Source organism: Arctopsyche grandis, chromosome 10, assembly GCF_051622035.1.
Source record: "Arctopsyche grandis isolate Sample6627 chromosome 10, ASM5162203v2, whole genome shotgun sequence".
Classification (NCBI taxonomy): domain Eukaryota; kingdom Metazoa; phylum Arthropoda; class Insecta; order Trichoptera; family Hydropsychidae; genus Arctopsyche; species Arctopsyche grandis.
Genome location: NC_135364.1, coordinates 20347385 through 20374197, shown reverse-complemented (window position 1 = coordinate 20374197; position 26813 = coordinate 20347385). Strand labels below are relative to the sequence as shown.

The following is a 26813-nucleotide window of genomic DNA, read 5'->3' as shown; positions in this document are numbered from 1 at the left end:
CAATTAGGCCAACAATACAATTTCAAATTTTGAGTAATTTAGGTCTTATAGCGTAGAGCTATTTATGGTGTATGTCGCTATACATAGTGGCTAAATTCTATTGACACCCCTTGCAACAATAACATTTCTACTAATGTGTACCATAGTTCATATCCAGAAACATCGTACTGGTAGAAATACTTTTAAATGAGCTATGATATGAGTGTTGGAGCAGTCGTAGCACTGCTTTCCTTGGAGTACGATCCTGAATTGGATTAGTATACCGATGGGAACGGAACTTTTTATGTACATAATAATAATTGTCTTCGACATAATTCAAAGAATGCTTGTCTCGTTTCTTTGTAATGCTGGACCGCAAAAAACGTCGATTGGTCAACTATACCCACAGACGGTCGAGCAATGCGTGTCAACATTACACCTACCGTTAATGGCTATCGTTGTTTTTTCTTCTTCTATTTTCCTATAATCATATCTCAATCTCGAGCAGCCGCCCCCGCTTCGGCTTGAGCTTTGTTCCGTTTCCAGTTGTGTGGCTGTTTGGTGGGGTTTTGCACCATCTGTCGCGCGCTCGCCATGTGGTCTGCTCTGGTCCTCCTTCCTTGCCTCAACCTCGTTTTCTCCACACGTCGTCGCCGCACCTCAATGACATTTTCAAACGTTCATCATGAGTTCTACCCGAAATCTAGACGTTGCATGTCTCACCTTGTCGCTCGGCGTGTCAACGTCTGTCAAGACCTGTCGAGGAAAAAACATACATACCTCCTCCAGATGATGACAGAACTGTCAAGGTGAATTCGATCGTTCGAGTTTGAACGAGCTTTCCTGCGTTTTCCATATGTAACGCCATTTTCCAGACACGCTCAATCGATTTATGTATTTTTTATCTATTTTTAATGAGTAAGTGGCTTAAATTGTTCAATTCAGAGGTCAAATAGAACGACGCTACTACAGGTTTGGATACCGAAAACGGAAATATACTGGTTTTCCATTATTTCTTTTTGTACATACATATGTAGATTTTATCGCATTGTGGTTATTGATATATCTGCAATAAAATTGATGATCTGTTTAGATTAGTATTATTATTGAATTAAATCGTATTATATGTAGATTGAATAGAAAACGTGAGTTTGTCTCACGACTTTAAATGCTTTGCCTTTCAGATGAAAGCACACAATCTATCATTGACCGCAATGAAATTGAATTTTTTTATCGGATTTAATGTAATTTAAAACCATCTCTATCCAAAAAGCAATTTTCAACATCATATTAAAATTTTCGCTTTCTTCGTTTTTGCGCAAAAAAATTGGCAAGCATGGACGGTCTCCTCTCAGTTAAAGAAATTTGCCGAGTGAAATTTAGATTTCTTTTATTTCTTATTTAAAACGTCTGGATCATAAATTTCAATGCTGATTCAACACTATTGATCCACTTGTAGAAGCTGCATACATATTGTTTGCAAGATAAATTTATGTACAGTAACGGGAATTGAAATCGCATCACCTCTAAATATTTTGAATTCTCAGAATTTCTCGGTAGAAGGTCCACTACTTTCTAAAATACTATTTTTTTAATCAAAAGGGTAGTATTTCGAATATTTTGAGGTATTCTATTAAGTTCTTGTGTTGATTTTGAGTGAGTAACTACGATTTTAATTAACATGGCGAATTATATACATACATACATATATACGAACATATGTATGTATATATACATACATATAAAGAATAATAGGACTGGAAGAGCTCGAGGTCTTTGTTATGAGCAGCAGTCTCAAAGTTCTGACTGCCAAATCATTAAAATGCACAAATTACCATCTAAAAACAAGAAAGAAACATGTGGACAATCTTCATGTTGTTATGGTCGCTCCCCACCTAATATTTAATATAAATGTATAAACAGAGGGCTACCAACGGTGCACTGCGTTCATTTAATAGTTAGTATCAGTTAAACATTCAATAGGTGATGTGCCAATCACCATACACCAGCCGGCAGTCCCTCTTCTATTTCTTGTAATAAAGGAAAGTAAAACCGCCAAGAAAGGAGTCATTATTACTCAATTACGTAATTTTCCACATGCGTACAACACATCGCGTTACCTTTATCCATATTCATACCCGGTCTAACCAATCGTGCTGCTTCGTCACGTGTCGCTTTAAATAGATGTGTAATTATTTGAGTTGGAAGCAAAAAACCGTGAATAACCATTTACGTAGTGAATCCACCGTTCACTCACAATGGCTTCTTCACTTGTCGCTCACGAAGGCCGCAACAGTGTACTTTGATGCAATGTCCGAGAAGTTTGGCCAGTTTCATCTGTTTTTCCTCCTTTTCTTTGTTGTGCCGCTTTTTCGCCAAAAAAGCGGTCAAAATTGACCTCTTGACGATGCCGAGTCACCTTCACACCGAATTGCTTCGTCGATTATCCAAAAAATTGCTTACGGTCATGCAAGAGCAGCCTCGAGCAACTTCAGGTGTCAAAGGCGTATCTTATTGCCCAGAGCCGCGATCCGTAACTAGATCTTCCTGCTTTTATCTTCCTTTCCCCTCTTTGTACCTTTAAAAATAGTAAATTTGATATTGTGCAGAAGTGCACAGTGCGTATGCATGTAATGCGAGTTATCCCTTTACTAAAGTGCTGGGGTGTATAATTAGAGTGCATTTGGCGTCGTTAACACATGTTCAACGTTCATTTGAGGAGTTAAGCTACCCTCTACTTAAGTTTCAACACGTTCTTCACATAACTTTCATACTCGTTGCGTCTAATTGGAAAACGGTGACGTTTCACTTTTTTCCATTTAATCCGCTGTTGCGTCAATTGCGATATAATGCAGCAGTTCAAGGTAATTAAAATGGAAAATAATTCAAGTTATTTATCAGCGATTCTCAATGAAGCTTTAACGTTTACTTTTTATATACTTGATAGACTCGTTTAATTTAGTCATGAGTCATTGAATCCAAATAAGATACAGCTGTCTTACAACTTATTATAAACATACGCTATTTCTTGAAAACTATGTTTTCTTTACTAGCCTCTTTAGATAAGTGCTTTTTTTTAGTAGGATCAGATCTTGATCTGAGACACTTTGAATAAGAGAAAGTTTTTAAGAGCTACATATGCAATTTTTTGTACCACTGTTCAGTTTTTAAAGAAAAATCAATAGGAAGAGTGGTTAAAAATTGGAACGTTTCAAACCGATCGAAAGAATGTAGGAATAGTGTCAGACCAATAGGCGAAGTGAAACTAAGAACAGCCCTATAAAAATGGTTAAAAAGTGAAAAAATAATGGTTGAAACTACAAAATAAATTTAATATTAAGAAGTTGAAAAAAGACCGAAAGTTGCAGACTGTTAAGGCGCAAACACACTTAATCGCATGGCACGGGCGCGATCTTGGCCTCCCGTGGTGAAAAATCTTCTCACTCCACAGGGTTTTTTTTCTCCTACTTTTCTTCAATTATGGGAATCATGTCTAAATAAACATGTCAATACAAGGATTTTAGGCCTGGGTGCCATAGCATAGATTGTGCGTGCTAGCGTTTTTTTACAAGTTAACTATCTAAAAATAAAACACTCAATAACAATAAAACACTGTATGTGGGTATGTGGTAAGTGCATCGAAAAGTATGGAGATTTCAAAAAAAGACATTTTAAAACTATTATATCGATTTTGATTCCGATTCCGACTTTATTTTAATTCGTGCATCAATTCCTTTCTGGAACAACACCAGTACTTAATAATAGCTGTCAGTAACAACTGAAATTTTGATTTGGTCGAAATTTTCCAAAAGGCCGGAAATTCCTTCGCAAATTGCTGGTAAAATGTAGGTTATTTTTTATGATACCTCACCCGAAATTTTCCGTTTAACTCCTCAGTCTAATCGAATTTTAGCATACATTGATGAGAGACTCGACCTTGCCATTAATTTTGCACAGTGTTTTCTTTACTTTCTTCAGATTTTTGAGGCCACGTCAAAACAATCTAGTGGCCGCATTTGAAAATCACTGTGATATAAAATGGCAATTTTAATATTCATGAATCTTATGTACATACATATATAAATGGGTGTACATAGGTACCTCGATGTTACAGCATTTCTCGAACATATCATTAAACACGGTTTTATGTAAATCGTAAACGCCGTGAAATCACCAATATAAAAATCCACATCTTCAGCCGTCTATGCAAATTTCAGTATAATTTCTCTAACCAGTACTGGTTTTGCAATTGACATTTTTTAATTCGTTTTAACGGCCAAATTTCAATGTCACAGATCCTAGGATGTTGATCGTTTCATTTGAACTCTTTCGTTAATTATTTTCTGTCAAGGTGAGACGCCTCGAGCGTTACGTTTCAATAGCGTAACTGAATTGACTTTAGATCTAGTATCTCAAGAGTCAACTGGCATTGATGGTAGGCGTGCCGAAGGTGGAGCATAGAACGAGCAAAAAAACTTGCAAGCAGTCATGGCTAAGTGTGCTTCTGATCATGACACAATGATAACCTTTAACCATCGCCCGGTGGATTACCGTCACGCTAATCTTGCTAATGATCCTATGACGCTTTCTCATCCTGACTCGTGAGAACTTGATTTGCGACAACTGGGGGAGTTCGCCAGATCAACGCTAAACTTGTGACACCCCAGCTCTCTATTTAATTATCACCTTTGGGCTTAGATCGCTCTCGTTCTCTCAAATATAAGAAACACCCCATGTCAGTTTCTCCTCTCTGCTTTCTTTCCTATTTTTGCAAGCGCAATTGATCCATTTTAATCGGTCGGCTACACGCGAGTCCCGCGCACTTTCTCCTCTCGGCCACTCGCATTTTCAGGGGCGGTCGCTAATTGCGAAATTCACCGTCAAAAACTGTTATGGTTAATAATTCCGCATTCGTAGGAGTGCACTGACCCGACCGGTCGCAAAACCAGTAAGGTACACAACAACAAACACACAATAATAATCCATTCTTGGGTTCTGAAACGGTTACCCGCACGTTTCCCACGAGATCGCCGTTCTGGGTGTCGCAACCCGCCTCTGGTGTATTATAATATTTGTTTACGGATATATTCACACTTGGAATCGTGTGCTTTAAGTATGCATATGTATGCGATTATAAGGTGGGACAGGTTGAACCGGAACAATGGACACTTTTGGTCGAATATCTAACTATCGCACGGCTTTTCCTAGCTCGTTTTCTTCTGCTATGTGTTTAATTAAAACTGATGGTATCGGTGACGAAGATCGTCCGATTGGTATGGGAGCTTTGATTGTTTTGAATGCGATCCGCAAGAAACAATATGAAGGGGAAATTTATTTTGGAAAGGTAAGGGATAATGGTAGATGTCATTTTTTTTTAGTAAAGGGGAGGAGTAAATTCTAATCCGTTTCTTACTTACTTTCTAAAAACAACTTATTTTAAAATTTAATATAATACAACTGTCAGTTGTATTCGTAAAGAATGATTTCTAAATCAACCACAAGGATATGAAATATATGATGTAGAAATCGACAAGACCAAGGCCGCTGAGAAGGGGGGGGGGGGGAGGTTAAAGTTCCAGGGCCCGGACTACTTGAGGGGTCCCATATTGGGACGTTCGGCTGATCGATATTCATATTTTATATTATTCTACATACATAAAAATACATATATTTCTATATCTTTCTTATCCGATTATTTAATAAAATAACATTTAACAAATATGTAGGTATTTTTCTAATAGTTCCGATAGATTTTTCGCATATTAAAAATATTTACACACTGAATCATACGGCACGGCATACCTAGATAGATTCCAGTTCATGTCATTGTTAATTCGTACGATATTATTCTACATTACTTAAAATATGTGAATCACCATTATCGATCACTCTCAAATCTTTGGTAATACGAGGATAAAATATTTCCGAAAACACTACAGGGGGTGCGTTTTGGCCTGGATCGCTATAGCGTACATCAGACGTGCTAGCGTTTGTTTACATATGTAAACTAAAAAAAAAAACACATGCTGCGTAACACTCTGTGTCTCTGTTAGGCTTAAATGTTCAGTTTGAACTTTTTTATGTACATATATCTATATGATCAATATGATTATTTTATAAGCATACGCGTAACATAAGAAATGAATTGTCGGCTTTTATGTGTATTCAAATTGTAATTGAAAGATACGTAGATGGTGTCTATGAATTTACATACAAATGCTATTTAACCAATTTTTCATTATACACACGTCATTGATAGCTACCACCACTGAATGATATAATACATCATTGAGGTACAATGTACTAAAATGTCTGTTTATTTTCTACTATTTTCACGATAAAAGTGATACAAGGGTAGTAAAAGTGATACTGCAAAAGTCCATCAGAAGATTTTAGCACACATAGTCATTTCCGTACCCAAGTTATTTCCGCATCCAAAACTATACAATACTGAGTTGAATACATATGTATGTACATACATCTCTTTATAGGTTTTTGCGGTACAATGACTAGTTTACAACAAGCTGAGTTGTACTTGTGTATAGAAAACTATAATACACAAATATTTTTATCACACATTTTAATTATTTTTAATGGAATTTTCTTATGTATACCTACACATTAAATGTACATACTATAATGTATTGTGAACTAAAATAATCATGCGTTTACCTACATAAAATACCTTGAAACGCACATTTGACATGATTATTCAACCTTGGTAGCGACACACACGAGGATTCTAACAATTGACAATTTAATCATTTTCAGCTAATAATACTCATTTTGTATACGAAACTGGCGTATTTGTCCTACTTATTTCAAACGGTGGCTATTCTAAGATGTAGATTCGCACCTGAACCAACGGATACGTCCGAGTAAAAGAAAAAACGCGAAAATGACCGTGACCCGTTTCTTGTAATTTATCGCTCGAATATTTTCGCCTATTTGATTGAATTTCGCGATTAGAATTTTCTTCGGCATTTCTTATTCAGCCAATAATGCGTAATAGATGATTCGTTTGAGTCAGGGAACGATTACTCACATGTAAGTAATTCATTTATATATAAAAAGTAAAAAAAAACCCGGCCGGCTTGTTTATTTAACGTAACGTCAATGCTGTTTGAATCAGGTGGTTCCGTGTACTGATGAGGAGCATCCGATTCTATAAACGTGTCCTTATCTCTTGCAATGTCATACCCTTTTGTGCGACGGTAACTAAATACTGATATCGTGTTGATAATTTACAGTTTTCCTGTTGATATTTTTATATACACGTTAAGATTTGCGTCAGGGTTTAAATTAGTGTATGATTTTTGGACGCATTGGAATACGTGCGTGTTGAATAATTTGCTAGCTGGAAATTGAGGTTATAAACCTTTTATCTTGAGATATTGAAAGTAGTTGCTATAAATTTTATGACTGATTTGAAATATGTGTTATAATTTATAATTGTGCCAACAATGATTCTGAACTGGAAGGTTGTTGAGCTTATGGGTAGCAAGGTAAATACTTCGGGCATACCTATTTGGCGAGCGTGGGAAGTGGGCTAATCTTTAGGTTGTTGTTATCAATATCAATAAAAACAAGAAATAAATTTGTTTTTTATGCTTATTTCATATGTAATATTAAAAATGTAGGCGATTGGTTCGTTAATTACTCGTAAAATATCATGTTGAATTTGAATGAGTTTTGAAGGCTTCACTCATAATTTGGTCATTCGCGGAGCAATGTATCGAACGATAAGTTTCTTGCTACAACATTTTTCGTTGCCAGCGATACTACGAGTGATTTGTTGAAAAAAAAATATCAAATGCAATATAACGTTCGGTCCTTTGTTTAACGCTTTCGAGGATAGTTGATCAATATCTTCGAGAAGGATTGTTTCTATTTCCAAATACTTCTTTGGAGTATTGACAACTCTTCAATTTTATCTGAGCTTAAATTTTGGGCTCCTGAATGTGGTAGAGCTTTATGTCATTGTCGACTTTTCCAACCTTTTGTTGCGAGAACATCTGCTTTCGGTAACTCGTCTCTTGTAGAAGCTGTCCGGTTCCTTAACGTGATTTGGATCTGTTTGATTGTGGTGTTGATGAATTGGTCAGTTTCATGAGATTCAACACTAGATTGATAATTTATATATTTTTTGTTTTTTTTTTTTTACTTTATCTATGTTTTGTAAGGAGTGACACATTGGGGTAACCTGTCAGGTCACAGCGGTCATTAATTTGTTATTATTTTTATTCTTTGTCAATTTTTAATGTATTTATTATAATAATAAATAAAATTTTGAGTCCATGAACGAAAGCCGACAAGTTGCTCGATTTGTTGCGTAATAAATACACATCTAAATCGCTTCGTTATTGGTCTAAATAAAAAACAAGCTTCAATACAATACTTAAATGAAAAATTGCATGCGTGTCGTCGGACTATAAATCATCTCGTCACGATCCAAACAAAGTAAACAATAAATACATATGTTCTTCAATGATGTGAAGTCAATGACACGAAATTTATCAGTTCGATAGCTATTATAAAAAAAAACTGCTACTTGCTAGATCGTATGGAATACTAGTCATGAATCACATTTTCTTCTTAATTAATTAATTGGAAGTGTATGTATGTATTTATGTAAAAGAACGCTGATTTTACATAGATGTTATTGTAATATACATACATACATATGTACATTTAATTTTGGTAACTATATTTCGTAGATTTTTATCATTGAACTTGGCCTCGCGCTGACTCTTCTCCTTGCCAAAAAGAAAAGAAATTTTGACTTTGTTTGGATCAAGCATCCTGTCTGCCTCCCGGTGATTTTTTACACGTCGCTAAAATTATTCCAGTCCCGCATTGCGCAAAATTGACTTGCGGCACAGGACGTGGACTGCTTTAAATTTGAAGACCATTGTCACGCATCCTGTCAGCCGGAATCGCGAATGCGGATATTTTCGGGTTTCGCGTCCAGACAAACCTCAAACGTGTCTCGGCCACCCACACTTCAACCAGATAAAAGCTCAAAAAAAAACCTAATCTGACTTACAAATTGCTCGCGACACGTGGGTGGGTGTATTCGTCGTCACGATATTTAGAACGTGTCGCAAGCTCATTACATTATGGTCTTCCAGAGTTGTACTCGTTTGTATCGTATGTACTTACCCTTCGTGTGACCGACGGGCGAAAATGCATCTGGTTATATTATACTGTATGTATGGGTCTGTTATAGTAATGTATGGCAATGATGATATGCAGCGTGGGTGAAGTGAATGCACCATTATCGTTGCAAGTCGCTCGTTAAGAGACCTCTCTCTGGTCGCCGTTGCATCTCTACCGTACCTTTAAAAACCACGGATGCACTTTGTTTTTGATGTTCCGATATTCTAATTAGGATATGTGTCCCGTCTGAAGGGATACAGGAAGACTCTTGTTTATGGCTTTGTCTGAAGTCGACGGTTGCATTTTAATAAGTGTCTCTTTTCTCGGCACCGTTTTACATTAATATTCCTCTTCGGTAGCTACACATTTTGTTCATTTTGTAGAAATCCACAGTGTTTTATCGCTTTGTTGTGTACATTTCCATGTGTCGTGTGTGGGCGACTGATGCAACAGGTATCGATTAAAATGCCGTTGCATTTCAATATCGTAGTCTTTGAATGGAGTTCATGTTTGAGCATCGCGTTAAATTTAATTTTCGTTCAAAGTGGTTTGGTTATTTTTAAAAATGCGTTTGTATGTACATATTTTTGATTCCATACAGTGCTGGTCACAGTGTATGATAAGATATATTTTTTCGATGATTCATATCGATCTTTTCATATCCTGGAAACCATGTGATATTTAATTTCAGTTATTCATTTTCAGTTTTGCTATTCCAATTCCTGTATTATCAAATTGAATAGTAGCCAGCAGTATAGCTCGGTGGTTGCGTTAATGCCAACCACCGAGAGGTTCTCGGATTCAAACCCTGGGTTGACCTGGATTGAAAATAATTTATTTGGAAGTATTTATGTAGCACTGCTGGTCAGACTTTGAACCCAAGTCCATTGTTTCCTATGAGAGTTTGTCAATTTATTTGATTTCATTGTTGAAACGTTTCTTCATCAAGTTGGCAAAACCATCCTACCCGCTATTTCACCACTATTTGAATATGATTTAAAATTAATCTAATATATAATTTCGAAAGAGACTTTGTGTGTAAGTATGTATATATGTATCTTTGGTTTGGAACTTCGTAAACAAAACTAAGTTTCTATGACGACAATTCAATTGGTTGAATGTTATATTTTTTTCGATTCAATTAAATTTAATAAAAAAAAACAAATGATTTACTTTTAGATTCGCCATGTTTAAGCTGTTTATATTACAAATACTGGTTGAAGCCGGGTAAAACAACTAGTAATCTATAAATTTATATATATGTACATATATACAAATTTAATATTATACGTGTCGCTCAGGGGCAATTCGTAATGGCATCATGGGAAATATATAAATTTGATATAAAAAAGTAGTAAGTACTAAACTGATTTGCTTTTGCCCACAAAAATGGTTCACTATTGTCAATTTTCAACCTCTTTTCCCTCTTGCTTTGTTGGACAATACATAGTAATTGAAAATAGTAAACCATTTTTTGTGGGCAAAAGCAAATCAGTTTTGAACTTACTACTTTTTTATATAAAATTCACCCCTAGAGTCTATGTACATATGCGTCCCGTGCCGCACTTTTGAGTGTGTTCTTACCATTATATGTATGTACATACATACAGTTCCACTCAAAGATTTGGCATTCGCGATCTTTTTTGCCTGCTTATCCTTTTTATTACTTGTGATTTTCTTTTTTTCCCTGCTGAAAGTACATATATGTAATACGTACTAATAATATTAGATTAATTAAATAAAAAAAAAATAATTTAAAAATAAATTGTAATATCTAGAAATTTTATTAAAACATTGTGTATATATATACCCATAAATTAATTTTTTTTAAATTAATTAATCTAATTTTATATTCAAATATTCTTCAAATATCAATATTTATGGGTATATATACACAATGTTTTAATAAAATTTCATGTACATATATACATTGTGATGCAGCAACATTGAAAAATCAAGTACCTACTTATTTATATATGTAATGAACCCATAAAGCAAAAATTGGGTACTACGAATTCGTACTTACATACATACATTTGTACATGTGAAAGCCATGTCTGATTGTATTTAAAGATGTTAAATTATTACATTGCCCTTTGTTTGTATGTACGTAGCTAGCAAAGGCGCCTTTTTGTCATTCAAAACTTACTTGAATAGATTATTGTATGTATGTAAGTGCTAAGGCGAGCAATGAAGATGAATTTTGGTCCACGGTGAATGTATTGAAAGTGCGCTGAAAGTAGAGTGCGGAGGAGGAATCTGAATGGGATTTCTCCGACGTGCACAGATGTCTTCGAAATTCAAAAACAATACCCGACGAATTGATCGTATCCGGTGAATTTATTGTCAAACTTTGTCATATGACGCACACCTGTAAAGAATTTCATTTTGAAAAGGTCACCGAGAATACCACGAGCTGGATCGATTCTTGGGCGATCATAAATTTTTGAATTTGGAGGAAATGAGTCGTTTTCGTGACGACACTATAATTATGCTTGTTACTATGTGACTGTGGAACCGATCGGTTTTCATCGCCAGGTCGAAATTTTAGTCACGTTTTCGACACGTAAGGGATGTACTAAAAAATGGATATCATTTTGTTTGGGAAACATAAATATTAATGTTTCCTAGAAATTCTACTGTTTGTATATTTAATGGAAAGTTATACCCATGTATACGTATATACGTAGATGTTGAGATAACGAGTAGCATCTTTGTCTAATGTTTTATTATTTATTTCGGAAAATCTTACATAGTAGTTTCAGTATATTATGCAATTAAACTATACATACAATTATTTGCTGACGTGCTACAACAATAATTAAAATTATCGATAATGAAACAATCATACATCCAAATTTAAAACCGAGTAATGAATATGATTGTTCAACTTTTCAATTTGACCCAGTTAGTAAACAATAGGTGAATGTTGACTGTCTATCTAAAATTTGCAACGTCGTTCAATATAATTAGTGAAAACGTAATTTCAACTGCATAGACAAGTTTTACGTTTCTCGAAGGACCATTTATTTATACACGTTTGCGGTTTAGTTCCATCGATGCGCAACACGTATTAATTTACAATGAAAACGTCTATTTGTATCTTAAATTTTTATTTCTGTTGAAATTCATTTAACACGCACACTCAAATTTTTAAATCGTCTGCAATCGATGTTAATGTAAAACATGTAAAGCTGAACAATTTACGAGTACATACAAACATACAGGTGTTTGGGCGGATAGATAAACATCTAGAAAAAAAACTCAATATATATTAACGTAATAGCACTTTTTTGCAAGAAATATAAGTGAAAATGATTCCATAACATAGATATAATCTAAAAAAAAGCAAAGCAGAGGAGGAATTATGTAGTACGTATGTATATATGTATTATAAAACCATCATGTGTAAGTACATACATATGTACATATGTATACAGGTGGCTATTCACGTAAAGGTTTGTCCACATAGCTCAGTATTTAGCGTATAATGCTATCAATTGAGGGGTCATGGGTTCCATTTCTGGCCCGGTGTCGTTGGTCAGACCTTGGACTTTATGTGACTTCAGGTGGTTCTTTTCTTTTCTGAATTTGTCAATTTATCTAATTTCATTGTTGAAACGGTTCCAAACAAATTGGTAGTCTATCCTCAATTGTCAACATTATTTGAATTTAATATCAAGATATTTATAATTATAATGTGGAATTTAGTTTTATAGTCCAGAAGAACGCATGTATGAATGATGAGGTTGGCATGCAGGAGTTGAATAATGGTTGAGTTGGTCACCTTGTCAGGTAACGCTTAATGAGCAATCAGTTCGCAGCGGCTCTCCGCCATGTAATACATTTTTTAAAAGTCTCATTTAACACCTTCGTCCATGTCTTCTAACAAAAAGATCCTATAATAATGTATGAATTTATATAAAGTACATATCGTCGTCATACAAGCAAAAGTGTCCAACTGCATTTTTCGTATAAGTGCACTAAATAACCATCTGACACCTTCTACTCGGGTCAGTACGTTTACAGGATGTAAATCATCTGGGAATATTTTTTTCAGACATGCAACGTTATAGTTGGTCTGCTATAGGAAGACACGTAGAAAAAATGTACATGCTGTCTCTTACTCCGCTCCTCGACCATTAGTATTTCGTTCAGACAGTATAACATTGTACGCGCGGAATGCTATTGGTCGAGATGGGGTGTAAGGGACAGCAAGTGCGTTTTTCCTACAGCGGATGGACTATAGTAAGATGTCAAATAGTTAGGTAGTGTATTTTTATGAAAAATGCAGTTGGACACCTTTACTTGTATAACGACGATATGTACAAAGTTGGTCATAGGTGTTGCCTCGGGCCACACCCTGTAATGATATAATGGTAAATATAAATTAAAAAAAAATCTGCAACCAAGTCTAGCGATTTAAACACAATACACACTAATTGGTTGGGTTATTTTAGTTGTATTCGTTGCAATCTTTCGAGGGCTTAAAATATGATCAAATATTTGACCGGACATTATAATCCCGGTTCTTTTTTACAAAGCTTTTCTATGTTTTATTACAAGCTTTTTTATTATCTTCACTCTGTTCAGTGAGATTCCTGTCCGTTGAAAATTTGTTCTCTGATTTTGAACCACTTCCACTCTTCAGGTCGCTTTGATATTGTACCGACATACGAGGGTTAGCTAACATTGAAGTAAGCCATTGCTTCCAATATGAAGCTAGAGGAGTTTAATCACTAACGAACTCATTCAAATTTACATCGGAATCTTCTGTCAAATCGAAGCAATGACGGCTAGCTATCCATGCTTGGCTGATATTCAATTAAACAGTGGTGAAAGCTACTTTTTTCACTCTCATTTACTCTAATCTTATATATTACAAGCTTTTATACTTATTTTTTTTATTAATTAACAGATTGATTTAACAATGAGCTTCACCATACATAGGTTAAATATTTTTTGTCTCTTGTAAGATCTGTCATAGCATCTCTAGCTACGATAAATGTCGCAACTGAAACCCTACCAATCATTTCTGTAGACAAATTTCTACGTGAATGTCCGCCTTAATTAATACATACATATATATGTATGTACTATGTACATAGCCCAAAACACTAAATTATGTTTTTTGTGGCGTTTTTACTACACCATACTTTTGCTTTGACCTCTCGCGAATTGTAGGTGTTCTAAAAAACGCGATTAATTAACGAGAGGGCCGTCAGAGTTTTACGGTTTCCTCTTCGTTTATAAAACGCCTACCATATATATTTTATTTGAACTAAATTCATCCCATGTACTAATTTAAAAAAAAAATCTTTGCAGCATTCGGCCGCAAGTTCCGCGGGAGGTGATCGACATGTGCAGGGTGTGCACTTCCGTGACACCTGACGAGCCCCAGGTGACTCTTGGCCAGGACAAGTCCTTCACCTTCGACCTGGTCTTCGACACCATTGTTCAGCAGCGTGAGGTTTACGAGTCGTGTGTGCAAGGACTCGTTTACAGCAGTCTCGATGGCTACAATGCCACTGTGTTGGCGTACGGACAGGTAATTAATAATTTTTACATGTGTAGCTTCCATTAACATATTTGATGGGTCGTCACGCTAGGGTTAGGTCTGTTTATGTCATAGAAGATCTCACTTATGATAATATTCGAGATCGTTAACCTTTTGATAAAATTATTATTAGTGCGCGTGTTTGTACCGATGGTGATTAAAGAATCATTACACAAAGTACGTCGATCCGTGTTTGATCGGGTTGTAGTTAATTATTACTACGCTTTTTGATGGCTTTTAAGTTTTGTCACAACTGGTAGCATGTTTTCTTTAATAATTATTTTATTTAGTGTCAGGTGTTTGGACACCTGTTTGATTTATTATTAACCAAATTTGTGTCAAGATTGGCCTTATTATTTCTTATGGGTGCTTCTTCTTGTTTCACAGTGAATATAATATGTAATATTAAGTAATAATAATCGATAGTTGTTTGTGTTTGATTTTATAAGGTTATTGCATGAATCTTGAGAGAATATACATACATACATATGTATGTATGTATATGTACATAGGTAGTCATATGAAAGAAAGGTCAGATTTTTCTTTGGATTTAGTATAAAAAAGATAACTTTTTGCGTAGGGATCCAAATGATGGGTCAAAGTCAGTCCACAACATTTGTTCTACAACTCAAGAGGTCCACACAGAACCGCTGCTCGCCCAAGAGGGTTCAGTCCACCGTGTGCACCTCTTTTTAAAGGCAGGTGGCCGAGTATTCGAACATTCAGTTGTCCGAACAGCCCCGGGATTCCCCATAAAGGCTATTTCCCACAAACGTTACAATTTTATGTTACTTTTCACTGGAGAAATAAATTCTTTAAATAAACTGGTTTTGAAAAAATAAATGTGAACAGATAAGTCAATCTAATAGATGACGATGGTTTTGATTTGCAAAAATTTTGGATATCTCATTTTAATTCAAACCTTACCAATCTAGTATTCGATAGAACGCTAGTCAATGATTATAGTGCGTGATAGTTGTATCGCGTGAACATTCTGTCTTGTGAGCGTTTTGTCTATGAAAGTTTTTCTTACGGACGATATTTGGCGTGAACATTTTGTCCGTTGACATTAAGTCGGTGAGCCTTTTGTTCGTGAACTTTTTATCGTGATACCGTTTAGTCCATTTCCAATTGATTTTGAGTGTAGGGAGGTGACAAGATTACTAATCTTTTTTAACAGTCAAATGTATCGAATCTTAGCTATCCAAATTTTTGACCATTGAATTAAAAAAATTCATACATACATAAATTTAAATTAGTACTGTCGATAAAAAAACGTTCAAAATTTTCTATACTTTTTTCTATATATATATATATATATATATATATATATATATATATATATATATATATATATATATATATATATATATATATATATATTTTTATATATAATTTTTTCTATATATATATATATTTTTTTTTTCTATATAATTTTCTCTCTCTATATATATATATATATATATATATATATATATATATATATATATATATATATATATATATATATATAATATAATACTCGTCATATTTTGTGGTGTTGCTCAAATTATTTCGAAGCGTGTATTTCAGTTACTGTACAAAAATCCTTATAAATTCGTACGAAGTCATGAAAAATTTCTACAATTAATTTGGTACTTTGTGAATAAATTGAGATTAAACTGGTTTATTTAATATATATTTTATTTCTTAATCAGTGATGAGATACTGTGTAAATTCGTCGAGACACGTTTTATTGAATTTTGGATTAATTTTGCTGTAAAAAATAGCGTTTTTATACGTACAAATGCGTGAGTGAGAGCGTTGTGTCGCTTGAGCATTTTATCTGTGATTACAATGTCCGTGAGTGTTTTGTCACGTGGCGTTATGTCGTGCGTGTTGTGTCGTTGAACGTTAGGTCCGTGAGCGTTTTGTGACGGAACCCTTTCAATTTCATAATTTAGATGGAATAAGTACAAATTCTATTCAAATTCGAATAACAAAATAAAGATGCAGCATTACACGTCAACTGCTCAGCACCGTACTTCACAAAAAATACTACTTATATTCATACTATACGGCACCGCCCGTTTTCGACACGTTCATGCTTGTTTTGAACGAGTGCAAGATAAAATCGACTCACATATACATTACAGAGCGCGATGATTCGGCGCAATATTACTTCCATCGTATCGTCAAGTCAATATTGTCACAATATGACATTTCCGAAAATATTCATGTGCGTATGACAGCACTTTCATTAGTACGGGTGCACTCGCCACTATGATGTCCTGTCGTGAGTGAATATTTCAATAGTGGCCAAACCGGTTCTGTTTTATACGTTTCGGTGACAAGTACTACTGTATAATATGAATAGATCGTGTCACATACATACATACATATGTATGTACATATTACGGAACATATGAATGTGTCCATATGGAATGTACTAAATAATATTTATCGCACTGCTCTTCAAGTGCAGTTGCCGGCTTGAATTACATACATATATTGGTATAAACAAACCTTAAACCCTAGCTTACGATCAAAAATTATGAATTTGGCCAGCTCAGATACTACGTATGATAAAAAAATGCTAGTTGTCAAGACCTTAGATATTCTAAGCTTTGGCATTTACGCTTATGGATTAGCACCCTATGTCTCATAAAAGTCATGTATGTATGTATAGAACACTTTTCACCCCTTTATTATGTGCAGGAACATTGATTTTGTATGAAATTTGAAATATAAAGTATGAGTGCATGCCAATTTCTACATACAAAAAAAAACCATAGAATGCCCACATTATATAATACAATATGTATATATTCTTTAAATATGTACATTGCTGAAATACATAAAGTTTTCAAAATTATTTCCTGATTGAAGCCACGCACCAAGCTAGTAATTTATACAAATGAAAAATATATTATACAAAAATAGGCGTATCACATTTCCTCTTTAGATTCTACCGTTAAGACAATTTCACACATAATTTGACTAGAACAATATGACAACGTCAAATGCTAATTTAAACATAAGATTGACATTGACACAATTGAGTCAAAAATCCTGAATGCAAATCGGCCTGATGAATCATGCTTTCAGTCAATAATACGTGCAATGTATCTCGACCGTTACCATGGAAAACTAGTAGTCGGTTAGGAAACCCTTCGAACCGAGACAACGCCTATAAATAGAAGTGGAAATCGGTTCCGAGCTAAAAGAACGACCGTGAAAATCGTCACCCAGGACAACAAGCAGCTTGAGCCAAAACGGACGTCTCCTCTTCCATTCGGAAAATGGATGGTGTGTTACGACATTCATGAGCACCTCAAGGTTGAGTCTTCCGACTGTTTATGGTGCGCTTTGATGTTTCGTCGCAAAATCGAGGGTTGGCCACTCCAAAATGGTTCTGCCGGAGGAACTGCTGATCGGCTTCGAGTAAAGAGAACAAAGAAATTGTTAGGCACTTTTGCCATGTCATTCTATAAATGGTTAGGGCAAGTTGCAACCAGTTCTTCAAACGGCGAACGGCAACCACATCAAATGCACTATCGATGATTCAAGGAACTCATTTGTATATTTTTAACAAAGACGACGATGCACTTGAATGAACTAAGCAAAAATTTCTGCAAAGGAACAAAATTCATTTGACATTTGTGTGTCAAGACAATTCCCATTCCAAAATGAACGGCACTTTAAAACGGTCGCCTCTAAACAATGCGTTTTACGATGATGAGTGTAAATTAATTTTACCATCGAATGACAGTACCATTTGAGTGAATAAGAGAGCATATCTTGAAAGTCACCGAGTATAATGAAAATATGCAAGATACTGTGAAAATTTGAAATATAACAGATGGCGATTTCAAACTCAAAACAATCAGTACTCTATTAAGTATACCCAGCTCACGATAGGAAGGTGCCTAGAAATAATATTATCAAACAATGTATCCGATCAATAGACGTAGACGACACTTGAATATGAAAAGCACGTCATGCTCCTTTGTATCGTGCGCTGGATATATTTAATATCAATATTATAAAGATATGTAACTGCACCAGTGGGTGGCCATCCCCCTATGAATGAACGAATACATATATCAAGAACACCATTTGTTCTAGCCTCAATACAAATAATCACCAAGTGCATTGACATCCTCGATACAGCCACAGCCGTAGCTCACTGGTCAAATCATTTTGTACCAGTAGAGAAGGTTGTGGGTTCAAATCTCGGCCGGAATCGAGTAAGCATTTGTCTATGTATATAAGCTGCTGGCGAGATCTGGGAAGTTATTAAAACCCTGTCTCCTGCTAGAATTAGCCGATTTCTCAAGCTTAAGCGTTGTGATGGATCCAATAAAATAGGCATACCAATTTTCAGTTTCTCGCAAATTCGTTGCATATCGAATTTCTTGATATTAAAATATGTTTGCATATATTGTAGGTAGAATGTTTTTTTCGCAAATATATCGAATTTGTTTATTCTAACCATAGTTTATCCATAGATGATGCTAGTATATTGTGTAATTACTGTATCGTAATGTATAGTGATTTTTTATAAAAAAAATACCATAGGTGTCGCCTTGAAGCAATCTATCATGGTATATATGTATCCACTGTATTTGTGGGTGAACAATAGAGACCCCGGATTAGGCTAACGGGACTCAATAAGTGCCCGAATATAGGATACGCTGGAGTACGTAAACTATAGACTCACTAGGGTAGACCTTTACGTGCCTAGACAATGGACAAATTAATCGGGGAAGCTGTGATGTGCAACTTGTCCTTTATAAGGAGGTACACACGGTAGATCAGATAATTCTGGAGTAAGCGGTGGATCCGTGTGGACCTCTTGAATCGTTGAATAAATGCGACTTTGGCCTTTCATTTGGAACCTGAACCCACCCCTACGCAAGAGTATGTATGCATAGTAAAATTTCAATCAAATTCGCAATTCTTATTGATCGAGATCTAGAGATAACCACTGCCAAGTTAACTTTTTTTAAATTTTAATTTCATATAGCAGAAAGTGGTCCCCTGCGAAACATAAACTCTCCGATTCTATATATTATATGTACTAGGATCTAGGTACTAGAATCTAGGATACTAGGATCATCATAGTAATAATTCCAGGAACATTTTCCAATATCTCTACTATACCTATCTCAAATTTTAAATAAAATTATTATCCTAGAATTTTCAGTTTAAAAGGTTTTGGTTTCATTACATAAATGCATGTAGTTGTAATAAACATAAAATTATTAATCTTATTAAAAAAATTATGACAAAATATAATATTTAAGAATAGAAACGAAGAGTACATTTAACGAGAATTTGTGAAACCAGGCCCACCGACCAGGAAGTTATGTATATAAAATTATAACTAGGAGCCGTTTGTAAGAAATTGATTGACAAAGCTGTAGGTACATATGAAACAGTGAAGATATCAAGATGCTCAAACAGCTCCCTTTGTGTTCCTTTGTGACACCGGCCCATTTTATCATAAGTTACATGGTTTATCGAAATACATAAAAAAATTGCGATAAAAAATCAAATTCAAGAAGTTATGTTTGTACATATGTATATTGTATGTACAGTACGGCTTATCATATGACCCATCCCACATTTGAGTGCATTTCATGATTATGCTTATTTTTTCCTTCCGGAATAGAAAAACCATCCCAAGTAATATTACATAGTGGTTTTCGTCGTATATTCAAAGCACACGATAAGTTCTACACACTCGTATCGACTTGACCTATAATAAAATCATTAATAAATAGACGCCATAGCGAGTCTGTAAAAAATCGAACAGATGTTTACGCATTACAATTTTGAAAATCTATTTTCACATTACGACATTACACAGTGAACACAAATAAATAACGCTTTTGAGCTAAACACGAATGAATTTTCCACAATCGAATCAATTAGGTTTGCGCAATCACTGATGATACACCTCGTACTATTATAGATATGAACAACTCGTAATTTTCTCGGTTGAATGCACGCCCAGATTTATCATTCGCCCAGTCTTTTGAATAATAAAAAGCAAGCTGAGAAACAGTGCCATGTAATTTAATTTATCAATTCAAAATGAAATACGATTCTTTTGAGTGCATTGTCGCAGCAGTATGCAAATAATTGTATAATAGATACTCGGTAACTCTTGGTGCAGTTAATCACCGAATCGCCGTCCAAAAGCAGACAATGAATTTAAGCTGTTGCAATAATCTTACACAATGTTAATTTTAAGATAAGTTACTTATTCGCTGACAGTACCTTGCGGTGAGCAATACTGTTCCTAATCAATTTAAAAGCCGTTGAACTAGATTTTTCAAGAAAAGAAGCGCTGGATAAGTTTACATTACATATATTATGAAATACACGCTTCGAAATAATTTGAGCAACACCACAAAATATGACGAGTATTATATTATATATATATATATACATATATATATATATATATATATATATATATATATATATATATATATATATATATATATATATATATATATATATATATATATATATATATTTTTATATATAATTTTTTCTATATATATATATTTTTTTTTTTTCTATATAATTTTCTCTCTCTATATATATATATATATATATATATAGAAATGCACTCAAATGTGGGATGGGTCATATGATAAGCCGTACTGTACATACAATATACATATGTACAAACATAACTTCTTGAATTTGATTTTTTATCGCAATTTTTTTATGTATTTCGATAAACCATGTAACTTATGATAAAATGGGCCGGTGTCACAAAGGAACACAAAGGGAGCTGTTTGAGCATCTTGATATCTTCACTGTTTCATATGTACCTACAGCTTTGTCAATCAATTTCTTACAAACGGCTCCTAGTTATAATTTTATATACATAACTTCCTGGTCGGTGGGCCTGGTTTCACAAATTCTCGTTAAATGTACTCTTCGTTTCTATTCTTAAATATTATATTTTGTCATAATTTTTTTAATAAGATTAATAATTTTATGTTTATTACAACTACATGCATTTATGTAATGAAACCAAAACCTTTTAAACTGAAAATTCTAGGATAATAATTTTATTTAAAATTTGAGATAGGTATAGTAGAGATATTGGAAAATGTTCCTGGAATTATTACTATGATGATCCTAGTATCCTAGATTCTAGTACCTAGATCCTAGTACATATAATATATAGAATCGGAGAGTTTATGTTTCGCAGGGGACCACTTTCTGCTATATGAAATTAAAATTTAAAAAAAGTTAACTTGGCAGTGGTTATCTCTAGATCTCGATCAATAAGAATTGCGAATTTGATTGAAATTTTACTATGCATACATACTCTTGCGTAGGGGTGGGTTCAGGTTCCAAATGAAAGGCCAAAGTCGCATTTATTCAACGATTCAAGAGGTCCACACGGATCCACCGCTTACTCCAGAATTATCTGATCTACCGTGTGTACCTCCTTATAAAGGACAAGTTGCACATCACAGCTTCCCCGATTAATTTGTCCATTGTCTAGGCACGTAAAGGTCTACCCTAGTGAGTCTATAGTTTACGTACTCCAGCGTATCCTATATTCGGGCACTTATTGAGTCCCGTTAGCCTAATCCGGGGTCTCTATTGTTCACCCACAAATACAGTGGATACATATATACCATGATAGATTGCTTCAAGGCGACACCTATGGTATTTTTTTTATAAAAAATCACTATACATTACGATACAGTAATTACACAATATACTAGCATCATCTATGGATAAACTATGGTTAGAATAAACAAATTCGATATATTTGCGAAAAAAACATTCTACCTACAATATATGCAAACATATTTTAATATCAAGAAATTCGATATGCAACGAATTTGCGAGAAACTGAAAATTGGTATGCCTATTTTATTGGATCCATCACAACGCTTAAGCTTGAGAAATCGGCTAATTCTAGCAGGAGACAGGGTTTTAATAACTTCCCAGATCTCGCCAGCAGCTTATATACATAGACAAATGCTTACTCGATTCCGGCCGAGATTTGAACCCACAACCTTCTCTACTGGTACAAAATGATTTGACCAGTGAGCTACGGCTGTGGCTGTATCGAGGATGTCAATGCACTTGGTGATTATTTGTATTGAGGCTAGAACAAATGGTGTTCTTGATATATGTATTCGTTCATTCATAGGGGGATGGCCACCCACTGGTGCAGTTACATATCTTTATAATATTGATATTAAATATATCCAGCGCACGATACAAAGGAGCATGACGTGCTTTTCATATTCAAGTGTCGTCTACGTCTATTGATCGGATACATTGTTTGATAATATTATTTCTAGGCACCTTCCTATCGTGAGCTGGGTATACTTAATAGAGTACTGATTGTTTTGAGTTTGAAATCGCCATCTGTTATATTTCAAATTTTCACAGTATCTTGCATATTTTCATTATACTCGGTGACTTTCAAGATATGCTCTCTTATTCACTCAAATGGTACTGTCATTCGATGGTAAAATTAATTTACACTCATCATCGTAAAACGCATTGTTTAGAGGCGACCGTTTTAAAGTGCCGTTCATTTTGGAATGGGAATTGTCTTGACACACAAATGTCAAATGAATTTTGTTCCTTTGCAGAAATTTTTGCTTAGTTCATTCAAGTGCATCGTCGTCTTTGTTAAAAATATACAAATGAGTTCCTTGAATCATCGATAGTGCATTTGATGTGGTTGCCGTTCGCCGTTTGAAGAACTGGTTGCAACTTGCCCTAACCATTTATAGAATGACATGGCAAAAGTGCCTAACAATTTCTTTGTTCTCTTTACTCGAAGCCGATCAGCAGTTCCTCCGGCAGAACCATTTTGGAGTGGCCAACCCTCGATTTTGCGACGAAACATCAAAGCGCACCATAAACAGTCGGAAGACTCAACCTTGAGGTGCTCATGAATGTCGTAACACACCATCCATTTTCCGAATGGAAGAGGAGACGTCCGTTTTGGCTCAAGCTGCTTGTTGTCCTGGGTGACGATTTTCACGGTCGTTCTTTTAGCTCGGAACCGATTTCCACTTCTATTTATAGGCGTTGTCTCGGTTCGAAGGGTTTCCTAACCGACTACTAGTTTTCCATGGTAACGGTCGAGATACATTGCACGTATTATTGACTGAAAGCATGATTCATCAGGCCGATTTGCATTCAGGATTTTTGACTCAATTGTGTCAATGTCAATCTTATGTTTAAATTAGCATTTGACGTTGTCATATTGTTCTAGTCAAATTATGTGTGAAATTGTCTTAACGGTAGAATCTAAAGAGGAAATGTGATACGCCTATTTTTGTATAATATATTTTTCATTTGTATAAATTACTAGCTTGGTGCGTGGCTTCAATCAGGAAATAATTTTGAAAACTTTATGTATTTCAGCAATGTACATATTTAAAGAATATATACATATTGTATTATATAATGTGGGCATTCTATGGTTTTTTTTTGTATGTAGAAATTGGCATGCACTCATACTTTATATTTCAAATTTCATACAAAATCAATGTTCCTGCACATAATAAAGGGGTGAAAAGTGTTCTATACATACATACATGACTTTTATGAGACATAGGGTGCTAATCCATAAGCGTAAATGCCAAAGCTTAGAATATCTAAGGTCTTGACAACTAGCATTTTTTTATCATACGTAGTATCTGAGCTGGCCAAATTCATAATTTTTGATCGTAAGCTAGGGTTTAAGGTTTGTTTATACCAATATATGTATGTAATTCAAGCCGGCAACTGCACTTGAAGAGCAGTGCGATAAATATTATTTAGTACATTCCATATGGACACATTCATATGTTCCGTAATATGTACATACATATGTATGTATGTATGTGACACGATCTATTCATATTATACAGTAGTACTTGTCACCGAAACGTATAAAACAGAACCGGTTTGGCCACTATTGAAATATTCACTCACGACAGGACATCATAGTGGCGAGTGCACCCGTACTAATGAAAGTGCTGTCATACGCACATGAATATTTTCGGAAATGTCATATTGTGACAATATTGACTTGACGATACGATGGAAGTAATATTGCGCCGAATCATCGCGCTCTGTAATGTATATGTGAGTCGATTTTATCTTGCACTCGTTCAAAACAAGCATGAACGTGTCGAAAACGGGCGGTGCCGTATAGTATGAATATAAGTAGTATTTTTTGTGAAGTACGGTGCTGAGCAGTTGACGTGTAATGCTGCATCTTTATTTTGTTATTCGAATTTGAATAGAATTTGTACTTATTCCATCTAAATTATGAAATTGAAAGGGTTCCGTCACAAAACGCTCACGGACCTAACGTTCAACGACACAACACGCACGACATAACGCCACGTGACAAAACACTCACGGACATTGTAATCACAGATAAAATGCTCAAGCGACACAACGCTCTCACTCACGCATTTGTACGTATAAAAACGCTATTTTTTACAGCAAAATTAATCCAAAATTCAATAAAACGTGTCTCGACGAATTTACACAGTATCTCATTACTGATTAAGAAATAAAATATATATTAAATAAACCAGTTTAATCTCAATTTATTCACAAAGTACCAAATTAATTGTAGAAATTTTTCATGACTTCGTATTTATAAGGATTTTTGTACAGTAACAATTATTTTTTTAATTGGTGTTAATTATAATGTCGTGGGCGTTATTTTGCGTGAGCGTTATGTTGTGCGCGTTGTGTCGTTGAGTATTATGTCTATGAGCGTTTTGTCGTGACACCAATTGAAAGTTATCATCATTTTTTAAAAATTATTATTATTTTATTTATTTTCCATTTTCCTCTCTCATGTACCAGTTCATACCAATTGCATGCATTCGGCCTTCTTTGATGACAGTTCTGACACCATAGTTTAGGTGTGCCAATTGACCTGTGATCATCTGATCTGTTATCCAGGACACTCCTTGGCTGCTAGGTATTGTCCGTCATTGCTAATATTGACTTTCCCCACCTGAATTTTTCAATTCTTACAAATGAGGATACGAATTCTTTCAGGAAGAAAAAATCAATAAATTGTTAAATGAAAATTAAGTATCGTTTTAAATAACGAACGAGATTAATTTGAATGTATTATTTCTTTGTTTCTTATTAAATATTTTAGAAATATTCAAAACATCTCATATTCATTATTTGAATATAGTTGACGCTGTCGAAACAGCGGAAAAGTTTAATTATTTTAATAGCATGCATATTTATATAAGATGTTCCAAACATTCGAAGAGTCAATAGAAAGTGAAAAGAAAATTCAACTTGACAGTTTTGTAATTAATTCGCATACTCGCTCGAATATACCCACATAGATTTCGTTACAGGACAGAAAGTCGAACATTTCGCACACGAAGTTTATATTTACATTTTCCGGACTTAATTAGCAGATTGGTCATCTCTCAACTGTCCACTATTTCTTTCTAATAACGCACGAAAGTACATTTTTAGCAGCCGGTTCCTATTTCGAGATCACCCAATAGTTATTTTATTTATATCCGCTAAACGGCCCAATACAATATGTATGTACATACGTCTTTTCGAATCGTCGCATTGAGACTGCACAGGACATGATTAGAATTTTCACACCGACTGATCAAAAGCAGTCACCGACCGACCGATGACACATAGTTTTACCTATTTATCAAACGTTAACCTTGCGATGACCGGCGCTTAGTTATCTTTCAGTTTAACCGGTGATCTTCACGCGCGTTTGTGTGATCAGCGACATCGTTAGCTTTCGGTCGGTGGCAGAATAAATACCTACCTGGAATTTCGGACACGCGAATACGTGCGAAACCAGTCGGCCGTGTCGTAAATTAGATTTCGATGATTCTAGAAAAAAAATTAATAAAAGGCAATGGAATTTCGGCGTGTTGGAATTAATTCTTCGAAGTGTAGAAATGATTCGATGTTCGTAAGTGGACTTTAATGGAAGCATTCGTTTGTCATGTTAATGTTTGCGTGGGTCATAAGTAAGTTGAGTTTACCTTTTTCAATTTGCACTCTGCTTGCCATTGACCGATATTAATATTTAAAATGATTACAATCGTGTTTGTTTGTTTGTCTTCTT

At 34.8% G+C, this 26813-nt stretch overlaps 1 protein-coding gene across 2 annotated transcripts in view; it reads left to right on the top strand.

Annotated features, from left to right (window-relative positions):
• Klp31E (kinesin-like protein 31E) overlaps positions 1–26813 on the top strand; it is a 53529-nt gene that overhangs the window by 8357 nt on the left and 18359 nt on the right. For both annotated transcript variants that reach the window (XM_077440216.1, XM_077440217.1), the window contains exon 3: positions 14464–14686. In XM_077440216.1, the coding sequence (XP_077296342.1) occupies positions 14464–14686 (223 nt within the window). The remainder of the gene's footprint in view (positions 1–14463; positions 14687–26813) is intronic.